The sequence below is a fragment of the Eurosta solidaginis genome, chromosome 5 (assembly GCF_040869045.1).
Source record: "Eurosta solidaginis isolate ZX-2024a chromosome 5, ASM4086904v1, whole genome shotgun sequence".
In the NCBI taxonomy this organism is placed as follows: Eukaryota; Metazoa; Arthropoda; class Insecta; order Diptera; family Tephritidae; genus Eurosta; species Eurosta solidaginis.
Genome location: NC_090323.1, coordinates 79,635,107 through 79,651,639, shown reverse-complemented (window position 1 = coordinate 79,651,639; position 16,533 = coordinate 79,635,107). Strand labels below are relative to the sequence as shown.

At 42.0% G+C, this 16,533-nt stretch overlaps 1 protein-coding gene across 2 annotated transcripts in view; it reads right to left on the bottom strand.

Annotated features, from left to right (window-relative positions):
• Positions 1 to 16,533, bottom strand: part of Grx1 (Glutaredoxin 1) — a 95,569-nt gene that overhangs the window by 72,296 nt on the left and 6,740 nt on the right. Inside the window, exon 2 of one of the 2 annotated variants that reach the window (XM_067791866.1) lies at positions 8,576 to 8,672. In XM_067791866.1, coding sequence (XP_067647967.1) covers positions 8,576 to 8,672 — 97 coding nt within the window. Of the gene's footprint in view, positions 1 to 8,567; positions 8,673 to 16,533 lie in introns of both variants that reach the window. The other variant, XM_067791864.1, reaches the window with a different exon arrangement.

The window sequence follows — 16,533 nt, the reverse complement described above, 5'->3', positions numbered from 1 at the left end:
CTCATATACAAAAGTGGTGTCAGAAGTGTATTAAAAATGAGCTTTACACCGGAGGATTTAAAAACAGTGTTGGATGCGCTAGCAGGAGCAATCCGAGGAGCTGTGGAGGAGGCTGCACAGAATGCTGCGGCAAATACAAATGTAAATCGTTCGTTGTCACCCAAACCACCACCGTTTAGTATTACGGAATACAAATCAGAAGATAAATCCTTCGTACAGGATTATTTCACACGTGTAGATTGGGCATTACAGTTGAGCAAGGTTCCATAAGCGGAACAGCACAAGTTCGTACGTGTACACATGGGGACAGAGCTTAATACAGCGCTAAAAATTCTTGATAGCCCAAAAACACCAGACTCGCTCAACTACAGCGAAATAAAAAATATCTTGATTCGCCATTTTGATGGCTGTAGGAATAAGTATGCTGAAAGTATCAAGTTCCGGCAAAGCAAACAAGAAAAGGGAGAGCCGATTTGCAAGTTCGCACTTCGGTTAAGAGAAGCGGTTAGAAAAGACAAAAATTTAATAATTCCAAATAATTTGCATGTGGAAGAGTGGGTCACATCGCCAAAGTGTGCATGACCAAATTAGATCAGATTTCAGAGGATGAATGTGAATCAGTTCAAAAAATAAACAGTGTTAATGCATGCAATGCAGTAGATAGACAAATGATTCCTACATATATAGATGGGAAACAAATTCAGATGGAATTAGATACGGGTGCACCATGTGCAGTAATGAATTGCAAAACGTTGCGTTCGATTAAATCAAATTTTTAGGTTGTTAAAGACAGATCGACGATTTACAAGCTATACGGGCCACAAGGTGAACTACATTGGACGGGTCGCAGTAACTGCGACAATGGGAAAAACTTCACGACGACTTAATTTGTATGTCGTTCAAGGAGATTGTGATACACATTGCGGCCGAGAATGGATATCGCAATTCGCACGAGAAATAAACTTCACTGAACTGTTTTCATCGTCTAACCGAATCAATACTATAAATTCAACAGCACCAAAACTATCAATAAACCAACAAACGCGACTGCAACATCTCATTACACGTTTTGAGGACATCTTCAGTACGACAGCTGGGTAGTTGAGTGGGCCACCTGCAAAAGTAAAGCTCAAAGCTGGAGCAACACCAGTTTTCGCACGAGCGCGCGATGTACCGATGGCGCTGAGAGAGGAGTATGCCCAGGAAATAGATCGAAAAATTCAGTCAGGTTTTTACAAGAGAGTGGAGCATTCAGAATGGGCCTCAACAACACACGTAGTAGCAAAAAAGAATGGGGGTATTCGCATTACCGGTAATTATAAGCCCACTGTCAATCCAAAAATGATCATCGACGAACACCCGATTTCAAAAGCAGAAGATTTGTTTAATAAAATGAAAAACGCTACAATATTTTGTCACATAAATATAACAGATGCATGTACGCATTTAACAATTGACGAGGAGTTTGCGCATGTATTGACATTAAATACAGTGACGCATGGATTAATACGACCTACTCGTGCGGTATATGGAGCAGCAAATATTTCAGCTATCTGGCAAAGAAAAATGGAGACCGTGTTACAGGGAGTCCCAAATATTTTAAATTTTTTTGATGATATCTTGGTGTTTGCTGAAAACTTCGAGCAGCTACTGATAGTTTTGGAAACGACACTAAATCGCATTAAATCACATGGTTTGTATTTGAACAAGTCCAAAGTGTGTCTTTGCGACACCATCGGTGGAGTTCCTTGGCCACCGCATCGACGAACAGGGCATACATAAATCCGAAAAACACATTGAAGCGGTACTAAACGCTCCCAAGCCAACGACTTTCGAAGAGTCACAGCTGTTTTTAGGAAAAACCACGTATTATAGCGCATTTATTCCAGATTTGCCCACAAGTGCACGGCCATTGCGGGATATGCTGAAAAGAGAGAAATTTTACTGGACTAAGGAGGCAAACGCAGCGTTTGCCCTATTGAAAGAGACGGTGGTTTCACCACAAGTGTTGATGCCATACGACTCAACACTACCTGTACTACTTGCAACAGACGCGAGTCCAACAGGACTAGGAGCCGTGCTTTCACACCGTTTAGAGAACGGGACCGAACGACCAATTGCATACTCCCCCAGCGGGTTAGGGGAGGTCAGAATATACCCGCGGTAGGTATGCCTGTCGTAAGAGGCGACTAAAATACCAGATTCAAGGGGCTGTGTAGCGCAACCCTGCAGGTTGCCAGCGCAACATATAGCTTCTCCAAACCCAATTGTCAACCTCACCTATCCGCGGCGAATCCTGTTTCACTAACAGACGAGGCTCTGGCGACCCTAAGCTCCTTATGGAACTTGGGGTTGGGGAGGGAGGGGATGGCCTGAAGGTTTAATGTGGCCACATAAATCGTTCCCGAGATGGTCGGGCCAGCACCTTAATGGTGCTGTGGTACCGGAGCGTACCGGATCTGTATCCGGCAAAGGACCATCACATCGATAACACTCCCCAAAGCCTTCGTGGAGCAACCTTATCGCTACAACAACAACAACAACAACAACCAATTGCATACGCAAGTCGAAGATTGAATGCTACAGAACAACGCTATCCATAGATTGACAAAGAGGCATTGGCAATTGTGTGGGTGGTTCAGAAATTTTTCAAATATTTATACGCACGTCATTGGACACTAATCATCGATCATAAGCCATTGTCACAAATATTACAACCTGACAAATTACTTCCAGTATTATGCATAAGTAGAATGGCGAACTACGCAGACTTTTTAAGCAGATTTGATTTCGAGGTAGTGTACAAGAGCTCAAAGGCGAACGCGAATGCCGACTAACTTTCACGCATCCACTTTCAGCCACCGAAATCATTACAAATTAAGCAGTTGCAACAGACAGCCATGACGAATCTAGACGAATATGATGAGTTCGACCACTTCATGATTCGCCAAATCAACCAATTACCACTAAGTTCAGAACACATAGCAAGAGAGTCCAGAAAAGATGAACGAATGGGTAAAATAATTAAACTACTGGAAAGTGGCCAGTGCTTGAAAAGGGCAGGGTACAAATCCCCAGAAGTCAATTATAAGTTGTCCTCCGGATGTTTGACGTTCGAACATCGTGTTGTTATTCCACCAAAATATCGAAAAAAACTGATTGACAATTTACACACGGGGCATTTAGGAATTGTTAAGATGAAAGGGATCGCTCGCTCATTCATATTCTGGCCGGGCATAGACAATGATATCGAGAATATTGCGAACCAATGTGATGCATGTGCAAGACAAGCAAACAAACCGGCAAAAAGTGAGGATCATCATTGGCAATACCCCAAGGGACCATGGGAACGTATTCATATCGACTATGCGGGACCTTTCGAGGGAGCGATGTTGCTGGTAATCTCGGACGCATACAGAAAGTGGTTAGAAGTGAGAGTTACTAAATCTATAACAGCAACGGCGACAATTGCGTTGTTGGACGAAGTGTTTGCGGCTTACGGCGTGCCGCTAACTGTCGTTTCTGATAATGGAACAAATTTCACTTCTGCAGAATTCAACAACTTTCTGACAGCAGTTGGTGTTAAATATCACAAATATTCAGCGCCGTATCCCCCAGCAACTAACGGACAAGCAGAGCGTAGCGTACAAACAGTCAAGAAAGCATGAAGCATAGAAGTCTATATCTATCTCGATTAGTTTATGCCGTTACGGGATACCGTTATGCGAACAAAATGTATATGCTTTGTGAGCTCTGCTCAGCTGAGTATAGAGAGAGATGACTATAGACTCATCAAATAGAAGAAACGACGTTCTGCACAATAAACGGAGACGCCCCCACACGTATGGTAGGAAGCTGTCACAGCTCGCCAGATATCTCAATCGTGAGCGCAGAACTCGTAAACTGCGTCAACTGGCAGCCGATGGTAACATTGTCATCCGACCACCTGCCCATACTTATTTCGCTTGAGCGTAACGCCGACTTCATCGTCACTGAAAAACGCACTTTCATAAACTTCAAAAAAGGAAAGTGGGAAGAATATAAATCCTTTACAGACAGCCGCCAAGCTGCCCTCCCTATCCCGACTGATGCCCGCCAAGGGGAGCGTGCCTTCCGTAAGGTCATTAAATCCGCCTCGGCACATTTCATTCCCGCCGGGAGAATTCCCGAAATCCGGCCCACTTCCCGGCGGAGGCCGCAAACTTAGCGAGAGAACGTGACCTTATAAGACAGCTTGACCCAGGCGACCCCCAAATAAGGGATATAAACCAACGCATCAGATTGCTTGTAGATGAACACAAGCGGGCGAAATGGGAGGAGCACCTAAGAGGTTGTAACCTCTCTACCGGTGTGGGTAAACTTTGGTCCACCGTAAAGTCCCTATCGAATCCGACTAAGCACAAAGACAAAGTTTCCATCGCCTTTGGCGACAAAGTGCTGTCGGACGCGAAAAAATGCGCGAGCGCTTTCTGCCGACAATATATAATGCATCCTACGGTCGACAAAGATAGACGGAGAGCCAATAGACGCGCACATAAACACAAATTCAGCGCGTCACCAATCACCATCACCGCTAAGAGGTTGAGGACGCCATTGGTCGTGCTAAACCATCCAAAGCAGTGGGCCCAGACGGCAGCCATGCCGATGCTTAAAAACCTAGGGAAAGAGGGGTTCAAATATTTAAATATGTCTTCAATCTGTCTCTTTCCACCTTTGTCATACCTGAGAAATGGAAAATGGCCAAGGTGGTCCCGCTACTAAAGCCTGGGAAACCAGCTAACACAGGTGAGTCGTATCCTCCGATATCTCTCCTATCGCCAGTGGCAAAGACGCTTATTATTTCCAAGCAAATTTGCAGCTAGCCCCTCATCAGCATGGCTTCAGAAAACTCCATAGCACTACCACCGCGCTGAATGCCATTAGCACCCAGATAAATTGCGGTTTAAATCAATACCCCCACCATAGAACAGTACTCGTAGCGCTAGACCTATCAAAAGCTTTTGATACGGTCAACCATGGCTCGTTACTGCAGGACCTGGAAGGGTCTACCCTTCCCCCATGTCTTAAAAGGTGGACCGCAAATTATCTGGGTGGTCGGCAGGCATCGGTGCAATTTAGAAACGAAACATCAAAACCAAGGAGAATTAAACAGGGGGTGCCACAGGGTGGTGTCCTATCCCCACTTTTGTTTAATTTCTACATATCTAAGCTACCTTCACCACCGGAAGGAGTCACAATCGTTTCCTACGCCGATGACTGCACAATAATGGCCACAGGCCCAGGCCCAAAGATCGATGCGCTATGCAATAAAATAAACGGCTACCTCCCTGATCTCTCCAGTTTTTTCGCCTCGCGAAACCTGGCATTATCACCGACTAAATCTTCCGCGACCTTATTTACAACATGGACGCCCCAAATGTCGACCATTTTGAACATCCACGTCGATGGCACTACGCTACCGACTGTCCGACACCCCAAAATCTTGGGTGTGACGTTTGATCAGGATCTACATTTTGGTGAGCACGCAGCCGCAATTGTTCCGAGAATTCAGAGCCGTAACAAAATCCTCAAATCCCTCGCTGGCAGTACTTGGGGAAAAGATAAAGAAACGCTCATGACTACATACAAAGCAATTAGCCAGCCGATTACGTGCTACGCGTCACCCATATGGTCGCCAAGCCTAAAAATCACCCACTGGAAGAAACTACAGGCGTGCCAAAATACTGCGCTCAGAATCGCCACGGGCTGTCTTCTTATGTCCCCAGAACACCGTCTGCATAATGAGGCGAGAATACTCCCCATCAGGGAGAGAAATGAGATGCTGACCAAACAGTTCCTGTTGAATACCCAGAAACCTGGGCATCCCAACAGACATCTGATTGATGAACCAGCACCGCCTAGGGGCTTAAGGAGTCATCTCCGTAAGCATTTTGAGGAAATTCGGCACCTGAGAACCCAGCCGTATGAAGTGAAAAAACACAAGCAGGTCCTTGGTGAACTCCATAAACAGGCGTCGGACCTTTATGCCGGGAATTGCCCGGTGAATCCAGTACTTAACGAAAATTATCCAAAACTTGCGGAAGAGGAACGCATAATCCCCAGGGAAACGCGTGTCACTCTTGCTCAACTTCGTTCTGGATACTGTGACACACAAAATGTATGCCCCGCTTGCAATGTGTCCCCACATGACACCAACCATCTCTTCAATTGTAATGTGGAACCAACGCCTCTAACCCCCCTTTCCTTATGGTCCACCCCTGTTGAAACGGCAAGTTTCCTTGGACTCCCGTTAGAGGATATTGATGGCAATTTGTGATCGGTCGCGGCTATTAGGTGGGGCGAGCATTGCTACAACAACAACAACAACTATAGACTCATGCCGTGTATTCTGGCTCGACACTGCCTTCTGGCGTCACATGCCTTTAAATTAGGCTTGGTCAGAGATGCAGATGTAGGAAGTGCGGGTTGGAGGAGGAAACGATCGAGCACGTTTTGTGCTCGTGCCCTGCGCTTGCCAAGCTAAGACTCCAGCTATAAAGAGTGATACAGCTGTCAGATCTAGAAGCAGAAAGCGGCTTAAATCCTAGAAAGGTTTTAGTATTTGCCAAGACGACGGAGTTATTTTATAACATAAGTCCTGGTTTTTGATAGGGTTTTACAGTTTGGTAGTTAATATAAACTTCTGGTAACACTACAGACTCATTCAGTCTATGTGAGGTCCTCATGGACCGGCCAGTTCAACCTAACCTAACCCGTTGGAGGATATTGATGACAATATGCGAGTGGTCACATCAATTGAATGGGGCGAAGCACTACTACAACAACAACAACCATATTGGACATCCGCGTCGATGAAATACGGCACCTGAGAATTTAGCCTCAGAGATATCCACAAAAAAGCATCGGACCTCTATGCCAGGAATTGCCCGGCGAACCTCGTTCTTAAAGTCATATACCCTCAACTCGCAGAAAAGGAAAGCAACCTCCCTGGGCGACGCGCGTCTCTAACTCAACTTCGATCTGGATACTGTAAGAGGTTAAACTCTTACCTATCCAAATTCAACCCCGTCATACATAATGCATGTCCTGCTTGCAATGTGTCCCCACATGACACCAACCATCTTCTCAATTGCAATGTGGAACCAAAGCCTCTAAGACCCCTCTCTCTCTCTGGTTCACCACTGTTGAAACTGCAATTTTCCTTGGACTCTCGTTAGAAAATATTGATAACAATTTGTGAGTGGTCGCAGCTATTAGATGGGGCGAAGCACCGCTACAACTACAATAACAACAAACCAAAGGATACCTTCAACCAAGCATATTCCTTGCAGCAGTAGCGATGATAATTGAGACTGCTAATCTTTGTGATAATGTGAAGTTGCAGCAGTGGGTTAAAAACGTTCCAACCAAGTCAAGAAGAATTGGATGAAAGATCAGTATGAGTGGTGTCCTAGTCCAACATTCGCTGCTACGTATAAAAAAGGTTAAGAAGTAGGTATTTTCCAAACAGGCCTCCACTACGCAGTTGATTGGCAAGCCGTCCAAGTTTATTTGTGCACGAAAAGCGTCTCATCAAAAATACATTTTTAAACTGTTCGCTGATGTCTGAGGTCGTGTTGGACATCCGCTTTAATGGCATCCAATTTTTTGCCATATATACAAAAACCGGTTTTAAAACAATTCACGTAATAAATTATGATTTTGTTTAGGTCTAGTCAAGTTGTCATTATTTAAATGTGTTTCATCATATCTGATGTTGTAGTCAGTGCGTATATCGGTTAAGTGGGTTATTCCCAATTATCTGCGGTTCAAACAGTTCACTTCCGGATTCTTTCATACAACGATTATGTGATCTATGGTCTAAATAATTGAAAAATTCAAATATGAATAATTTTTTTTTAAATATTGATCAAAGATTATTATTCAAGAGAAAACACCGCTTGAGTAACTTTTTCTCCCGACGATACAATAATTTTCGAATAGAAAATACTTAGATTTAATATTGGGTATGATATTGGAATACTTTTTGATCCAAATTTTCAAAAATTATGGCTGGGTTGTTTCTTATTATTTTTTCGAGCTTGCCGATTTATTTGTTTACGTGTATCCCATTTGACTTAACTGTCTCCTGTATTTCCCTCATCGTCATATGGACATTTTGTATACACCTTACCATGCACTCCCTGCAATCTTATTCCCGATTAATCCTTTATTGCATTTTTGTGTTTAGCACATCGATGCCTTATTGGCTCCGGATTCTGCATTTTCCCAGATAAAATTTTTAATTATCACATTCGAAATTCTTTCACATTTGTTATTTCAAAAATTTAACAGCAATAACCATTTAAGTCTCTGTTCGCAGGTGTTTTTGATTAAAAAATTTAATCAATGAATTAAACAACTTACAACTTAAAAACACGTCTGACTCTCATAAATTAACTCAACATACTTTCATTTAAGCAAAATACTATCATGTTAAGTGTCATTTTAGCAGTACTGCATAGCGAAAAGACACTCCCTGAAGGTTGCGCTTCACAACCCCTGACCACACTTTTGTATTTGCTTACCGTTCTACCTCCAGTTATCTCGCCAAGAATGTTTTGGATTTCTTCGGCGTCACTGCGGCTATCTAATTCAAGCACGAATGCGGGCACTGAAAGTTTACGAAATTGCTGCAAAGATATAATGTGGTAAAACATGTAATTAATAAATTTTAGTAACATTTTATAGGACGTTGACTACCCAATTTTTATCAAAAATTGTCGATAGGTGTATCAGATAGATATCTGATTTGAGAATCCGATGGTGAAAATTAAAAATGTTTGAGAAATTCTATAAGAACATTGCCACTCTTAATACATGAATTCGAAATTGTAAAAACAAATTTCTGTTCTGTCACACCGAAGGTCCTGGGTTCAAGTCCCGCCCAAAGCAAATCAAAACCTTAAAAAACATTTCTTTTTTCAATTAGAAACAAGTTTTTGCATATATGTAATACTCCTATATTGCTACAAAAGGCTAGGTAGGTACATTCCCAAACATCAGAGTGCCGATATATTGCTGTTTAAACGTTTTTTTTTGTATTCAATAATCGAATGTACCAAGGTATAAAAAAGAAGGTAGTCAAAATTTTTTGACGTATTTGGGGATTTTTGAAGTTTCATAATGTTTGTTGTTTTGCTAAAAGTGTTTCCATACCGTTACTGTTTAAGGCGAAATTGTGGTTTTCCGGGATTGAAATTTCCTTCAGGATGAAAACGCAATGGTCATCTGAGACAATAATAATATGCTTTAGCATGATTTATGTGCATAAATATCGATTGAGAATACAGTAAAACATGCAATTTGATTGAAAAATAATGGATAATGACTCATACATTGGTTGATGACTCATATCTTTATGAGAGGTTGACCCCAAGGCAGAAAAAAATACGCGAAAAATCCTGTTGTTTTAGCATGGCCCTATTATCATGCCTCTGCAGTGTTCAGAAAAAGTCTACCACCAAAGTTTGCAGTGAGTGGTAGGTGTTTAATTTGTTACGTTTGTGGGACGCTACATAAATGTCAATGCTAAAAGGGCACAGAATGTGAATAGGAGGTGCCTGCCCCAAGGTGATCCCCGGTACAACGGGCAAAAGAACTCTCATAACTAGTCGCTAACCTGCAGAGCTACAGGGCAATGTTCTCCATATAAAATGGTATAACAATTCCCTCTTCAAGAGCTACGCTTGAATTATACAATAAATAAAAAATGTGGACTTGTAGCCAATTTATCAAAATTCAATTTCATAAAAATTGTGTTTAAGTATGCTAAGCTCTGTAGAAATTGCAGTGTAGGTTTATAAGGACCTCCTTTGGGCAATCAATTGACAAACGTGTATGTTTTGTTAACATGTTCTGAGAAAACGTACGGATACTTAAGAAGGCTACATTCCCTTGCTTTGTATAAGTTAACACCGGCTACGTGCTTATGCACGAAAACTTGCATAAATTCCAATCAACAAAAAATATCAGCAATAAGCCCAGTCATGATAATTTGACACGGGCTTCGTACTCATTGGATTCAGTTAAGGCTAACACTTGTCATTCCAACTAATTTTAAAGTAATAGAAACTGCACCTGCTATGTGCTGCTACTATAACAAGATCTGCTATGTCAGTGGGCAGCTACCCACACATTATTTTCTCACAAGAAATGCTGACGATAAGTCTGCTATTTGTGAATGCCGTACAAAACATTAAGACAAACAAAACGACATGTTGAATTGCAGTAAACAACTGTGGCAATAGCGGATGCACTGGCAGAGGCAATAACGGCAGCGCAGCAACGACAGAAATAGTAGATAGGGTTGCAGTAAGTTAGAGCAGGGTAGAATAGAGATCAGTAAATGATGGTGTTTGTGGTTTTGGTTGGCTTGATAATTTAATTGACTTTACTCTTTGGCAGACTCGCGACTTTAACTATTCGTTATACCGGCTACTACTAAGTATTAGTAGGAATAAATATCTAAAAAATAAAAAAATCGTTTTATTTAAAAGGATTTACTCGCGCCCAACGTGGGGCCACGGGAAAAATATCCTTATAAAAGGATCAACATTAATTGAACGAAAAAATCTTCATAAGAAGACGTTTGTTTAACGTGGCCGCGATATTCATAGAATCCGGTTAGTGAATAGAACATTTCGCGAGCTAATACGTCAAAGAGTCAAAACTCCAACTCGATTTAACAAAAATAACGGGTTAACAGCTGCCAAATAAATTTGAAAGTTCTCATAAGGAGAATAATTAAATAATAACTTAGGCTTTGCACGTCACGAATAGACGTTGCCATCGTGGGATACGAGCAATTGCTGTTACGCTGCCACTTTGGGATTAAGATGATAAGAATTAGATTAAACACGTAAGTAGAGTGATCAGCAGAAAGTGAGACGATTTTCTTGGCGCTATAGAAGTGATCTATAAATTTTTCTTCGATTTGAAAAATTTACAAGCAAGTTTTAAAACAATAAAAATAATACTAAAGAAGTAATCTATAAATTTTTGTTCAATTTAACAAATTGGTATAATCCGATTGATTGACTAAAAAGGTTGTGCTCATTTGGTTTGCCTGGTTGAAAAGGGGGGCCAATACCGTCTTGCCAGATCCTTGCTGAGGACATAATCGGAGTTTTTTGTTGTTTTTTTTTTTGTTTGATTGAATTGATGTTTGTTTTTCTCTTTTTTGAGTTTTTATGTGGGTTTTGTGCTTGTGAGTGATTGACCATGGACTCAGCAACTGTGCAGGCTTTAATGACGGCGGCCATAAAGGCTGCTAGTGAACAAGCGAAGAGAGACTTTCAGAGAACTATTAACACACTTACTAACAGACTTGCGGCTTTGGAAACGACCCCAGCTGTAGTTGTAGAATATTCACCTGTAATAATTATAGGAAACGTCCAGTGCGATGAGTCACTCGACGTCATAAAGTCACTTCCTGAATTTAACGGGACGCAGTCACGATACGTGTCGTGGAGGAACGCAGCTCAAGAGGCGTACAAATTATATGAAGCCTATGACGGCAGTTCTCGTCCCTATCAGGCGGTGGCTATAATCAGGAATAAGGTTACCGGGGCAGCCGATGCTGTCCTTGCCTCCTTTAATACTGTTTTAAATTTTAAGGCGATTATCGCCAGGCTGGACTTTACTACTCTGACAAGAGACCAGTCCATATGATTGAACAGGAAATGTCGACATTAAGACAGGGTGGCAAAAATATTTTACAGTTCTATGACGACGTGCAACGGAAATTGACACTTCTTGTAAATAAAACAGTGATGACCTATAATGGAAATTCTGAACTTATAAGCACTTTGAATCAAAAGTATCGCCAGGACGCACTGCGTGTGTTTATTTCGGGACTTAACAGACCTTTATGTGATGTTTTGTTTTCCTCGAGGCCTACTGACATGCCTGCGGCTTTGGCTCTTGCACATGAGCTGGAAGCCAATCAAGCAAGGTCTTCATTTGCCCAATCCTTCTTCAATAGGAGTGAACGATCTTTGGGGACTTTGCAGTGGACAGCTCAGCACAATACCCAAAATTAATATCGGAGAAGCGAAGTAGGACGTCAGGATGTAGTGGTGCCGATGGAGGTTGATCCTACCCTTTCACACTATAGGAAAACGGTCAACCGCCGCGTCAACCGATTCGATCGGGACCTACCGCGGGTAGCCTGCCCCAAAGAAATCCTTTTAATTCTTACAGGACCCAGGGGGCACTAAGAAATGGTGAGTGAGCTCAAAAGAGGAGAGTTGAAAGCGATAGAAGGACGTTACCAAAGCAGCAGCGTCTAAATCACCTGGGAGCGCTGGAATATTGGGATGAGGAGCAAGCTTGTGATGAGGATTTGCCTGTTGGCCAAAATTTGGATGGCGAAAATAACATACAATTCGAGGACTCCTACTTGGACCAACCAACGGACGACATTAATTTTTTAGGACAAGGTCCCTTCTGCCCTACGTCAGCAGATCGTTCGCAGGAGGGGAACTAAAATTTTTGATACAGGTGCCGCGAAAAATTACGTAAGGAATTTGGATTTTCTTAAGGGGATCAAGAGAACAGAGAAGCCCTTCCTTGTGAACTCAATACATGGAACAGACGAAATTAGACATAAATGCACTATACATTTCTTTGGAAAAATGTGCAATTTTACATTCTGCCATCCTTGCGGACTTTTGATGGCATCATAGGGTTAGATTTCCTCAGGGATATAGGCGCAGATTGGGACCTGAGGAACGGGGTTATCCATTATGATAGTAAAACCGAAACCCTCATATATTTCCCTTGTGGCGACGTGAATGCGATACAACACAATAGTAGTCGTGAGGATCGAATCTCTAATAATAAGGGAGTGTTCGGGAGCTTTTGCAACCCCAAATGAATTCCTTCCCTATAATACAAAGATAGTAGGGTCCATAAGAACTACTAATGACAACCCTGTCTACTCCAGAGCATACTCGTACCCAATGGCTTCAGCTGACTTCGTCAACGGGGAAATCCCAGATCTTCTCCGTAATGGCATAATAAGACCTTCACGGTCGCCTTATAATAATCCAATATGGGTCGTTGGAAAGAAGGGAATTACCGCATCGGGTGAGAAAAAGATGCGTCTGGTTATTGATTTTAGAAAATTTAATGAAAAAACGGTTAATGACAAGTACCCGATTCCCGATACCTCGGTCATCTTGACTAATCTGGGAAGGTCATCCTTGTTTACCACTCTTGAAATCCGGGTTTCACCAGATAAAACTTGATGAACGAGACAGGGAAAAAAATGCCTTTTCAGTTAATAATGGAAAGTACGAGTTCTGTCGTCTTCCATTCGGTCTTAAGAACGCGCCCTGCATTTTTCAGCGGGCAATTGATGACGTTCTGCGAGAGGAGATTGGCAAATGCTGCCACGTTTACGTCGACGACGTCATTATCTTCTCCAAAAACGAGGAACAGCATGTGGTGGATGTTAAGCGCATTCTTGGAAAGGTTTACGAAGCAAACATGCGAGTTTCGCTTGAAAAATCCAAGTTCATGAAGAATGAGGTAGAGTTTCTCGGATTTATTGTTTCTGGTGAGGGAATAAAAACCTGTCCAGACAAAGTGCAAGACATTGTCAAGTATGAAACCCCTAAAACACTTCGTGCCTTACGGTCATTCCTCGGACTCTCTGAGTACTTCCAACGGTTTGTTAAGGATTATGCGGCAATCGTTAAACCGCTAACTAGATATCTTCGAGGGGAAAACGGAAATCTTAGTGCCAGTCGTTCTAAAAATGACCATATTCAGTTGGACGAAGATGCGTTAAAAGTCTTTAAGAAGATTAAGGAAATTCTCGCTTCAGAGGATGTTCTCTTACTCTACCCTGATTTTGAGAAGCAATTTGACTTAACAACGGATGCTTCTTCGCATGCATTGGGTGCAGTACTCTCACAAGGAGGTCGCCCTATGACCATGATTTCCCGTACTCTTTCCGCCACGGAAGAAAATTACGTCACGAATGAGCGTGAACTGTTAGCAATAGTGTGGTCGCTTTAAAAATTGACAAATTTTCTTTATGGCGTTAAACAGCTCAATATCTACACAGACCACCATCCCCTTACTTTTGCTATATCAGACAAGAATCCAAACGCGAAACTGAAGCGTTGGCGAGCGTTTGTGGAGAAGTTTTCCCCCAAATTTTTTTACAAGCCAGGGAAGGACAATGTTGTGGCGGATGCGCTATCGCGTCAACATATTAACGGTTTGCAGGATTCAGGCTCCTCTACGGGTGATACTGTACATAGCGAAGAGTCACTCACTAAACCTATTCCCACGATACAGAATCCTATTAACTGCTTTAAAAATCAAATAATTATTGAGGACGGTAATTCGCCCTCTAAGACTTTGAAAATTATGTTTAGGACTCAGACGCGACACCACATAATTTATAATGACAGAAACGAATTGTTGATATAGTGACGGTGGGATAGATGACTTGTTGTGAGTACGCATTGAAGTTGCTATAGCCGGTGCGGGGAATTTCCAAGGTGTGATATTTACTGTAAGTGAGGGTTCGAAAGAGTATGGGATATTTAGAAGGGAACATTGATGTATAGTTTTAGAAACAACGGACTCTGGATTTTTGTTTTGTCATTGTTTTGTAAAATTGTCGATTATGTTTTGGATCGGAGTGTCATGGCTAGTTAAGAGGTTTTTGAAGAGGTTTGTTGTGATGAAGTCTCGGTTGTTTTTTATTGTACGTAGATTAGCTTCAATACAATATGTTACGGATGCGCGTGGTTCGGAAGGCTCCCAAAGTTAGGCGTGCTGCAAAGTTAATTGTGCATTGAAGTTTTTTGATGTTTTTTTTCAGACGTATATCCGTAAAGGAATATGCCGTAATTTATTTTTGATTCAATAAGTGCCTTTACGACAGATATGAGACAGCTAATGTCGCAGTTGAACTTAGAGCTTGATACATATTTTATGATCTTTTACCTATTTTTTAGTAAGAGTGAAAGATAATTAACGTGTGAGTTCCATCTATACTTGACTCCTATGAGTTCGTCTACATCGGTAAGACATATGTTGTTTGTTTGTATAATACAAGTTAACACACTGCGGCTCCCAACATATTCCATTCCCACACTCTACCTGTACACGTGCCGCTGTATCAGCATAATTGCAGTCATACCATTTTGCAACCCAACACCCTAATTCAAGGCCAATGATATTTCACCATATACACCTGTGGGAAACCAAGTTCATGATTAGTACCACGTATTAATGGTTACGCAATAAGAATCATACCAACAGAGCCAGAAAGTAGCGTCAACAAATTATGTTTCACATGATTGTGAAATACTTGCACATGCCCTCAGTGCATGTCAACCGTGAGAAGCTAGGGCCTAAGCGAGCGCCAAATACTGCGCACCCCAAGGCAGCAGAGCAACAAGTCTATAAAAGGAAGCAGCACGCATCAAAGTAGCAGTTGCATCGTGGACTACTAACCCGCTATTTCAATAAATTACTGTAAATCTAACTTTTCTGTGTTCCATTGCAGGGCAAGTTGGGCCTTCCTGGCGCCCGAGCAGGGACCAGTAGTGAAGTGAATTGGAGTGAAGTATAATCAAGTGAAACAATTAGCTAAATTAAAGCTATATTTAAAAAAGGAATCAAAAGCCAATAAGTGAAAGAAAAATATTAGCTAAATAAAGGCTATAAATTAGATTGAACAATTAAATGCTTATCCTGGTTACGTGAGTAATATTTCTTGTTGTTTCCATATTTCTTCTCTTTCGTCTTCCAGGATGGATTCACTCCAGGTTACAGTTACAAATTTGACAGGTGCCGTGAATGCACTTATGGACCAAATAAATGGTCTGGAGAGGCGTGTATCGTGCTTGGACACATTCCAAAGCAGAATCGCTTCAATAGAAGCTGCTACTCCGGAGCGAGAAACGGTAGAAGCTCCAGTTCAACCCCGAGCTTCAGCAACTGAGGCGGAATTAAAGGATACCTCGAGGCTTCCGGACTCCGTAAAAGAGTTACAAATTTTTAATGGTAATCCAACGATGTTTGAGTCGTGGGTGCACGCTGTCGAAAGCATCCTTAAGAATTTCGAGCCAGTGAACAATAAGCCCATCTATCGGGCAATTTTACAACACGTTCGCCAAAAGATACGAGGGCCCGCCGATACTGCCCTCATATCCTATAGTATTTTTGACGCTGACTGGGCCGCCATGAAAGAATGTCTATCACTCCATTATGCGGATAAACGTGACATCTGCACCTTGGAGTACCAACTTCACCAACTCTCTCAAAAGGATTCACGGCTCGATGACTTCTTCGGAGCCGTGAATCACCAATTTGCTCTAAAAATTAATAAACTTAAAACTGAGAAATATTCTCCGGAGACAGTGCGGGTACTTATAGACACGTACAGGAACCTCGCGCTGGATGTGTTCATCCGCGGATTGAATGGGGATCTCTGTTGTTGTTGTTGTTGTAGCGAGTAGGTTA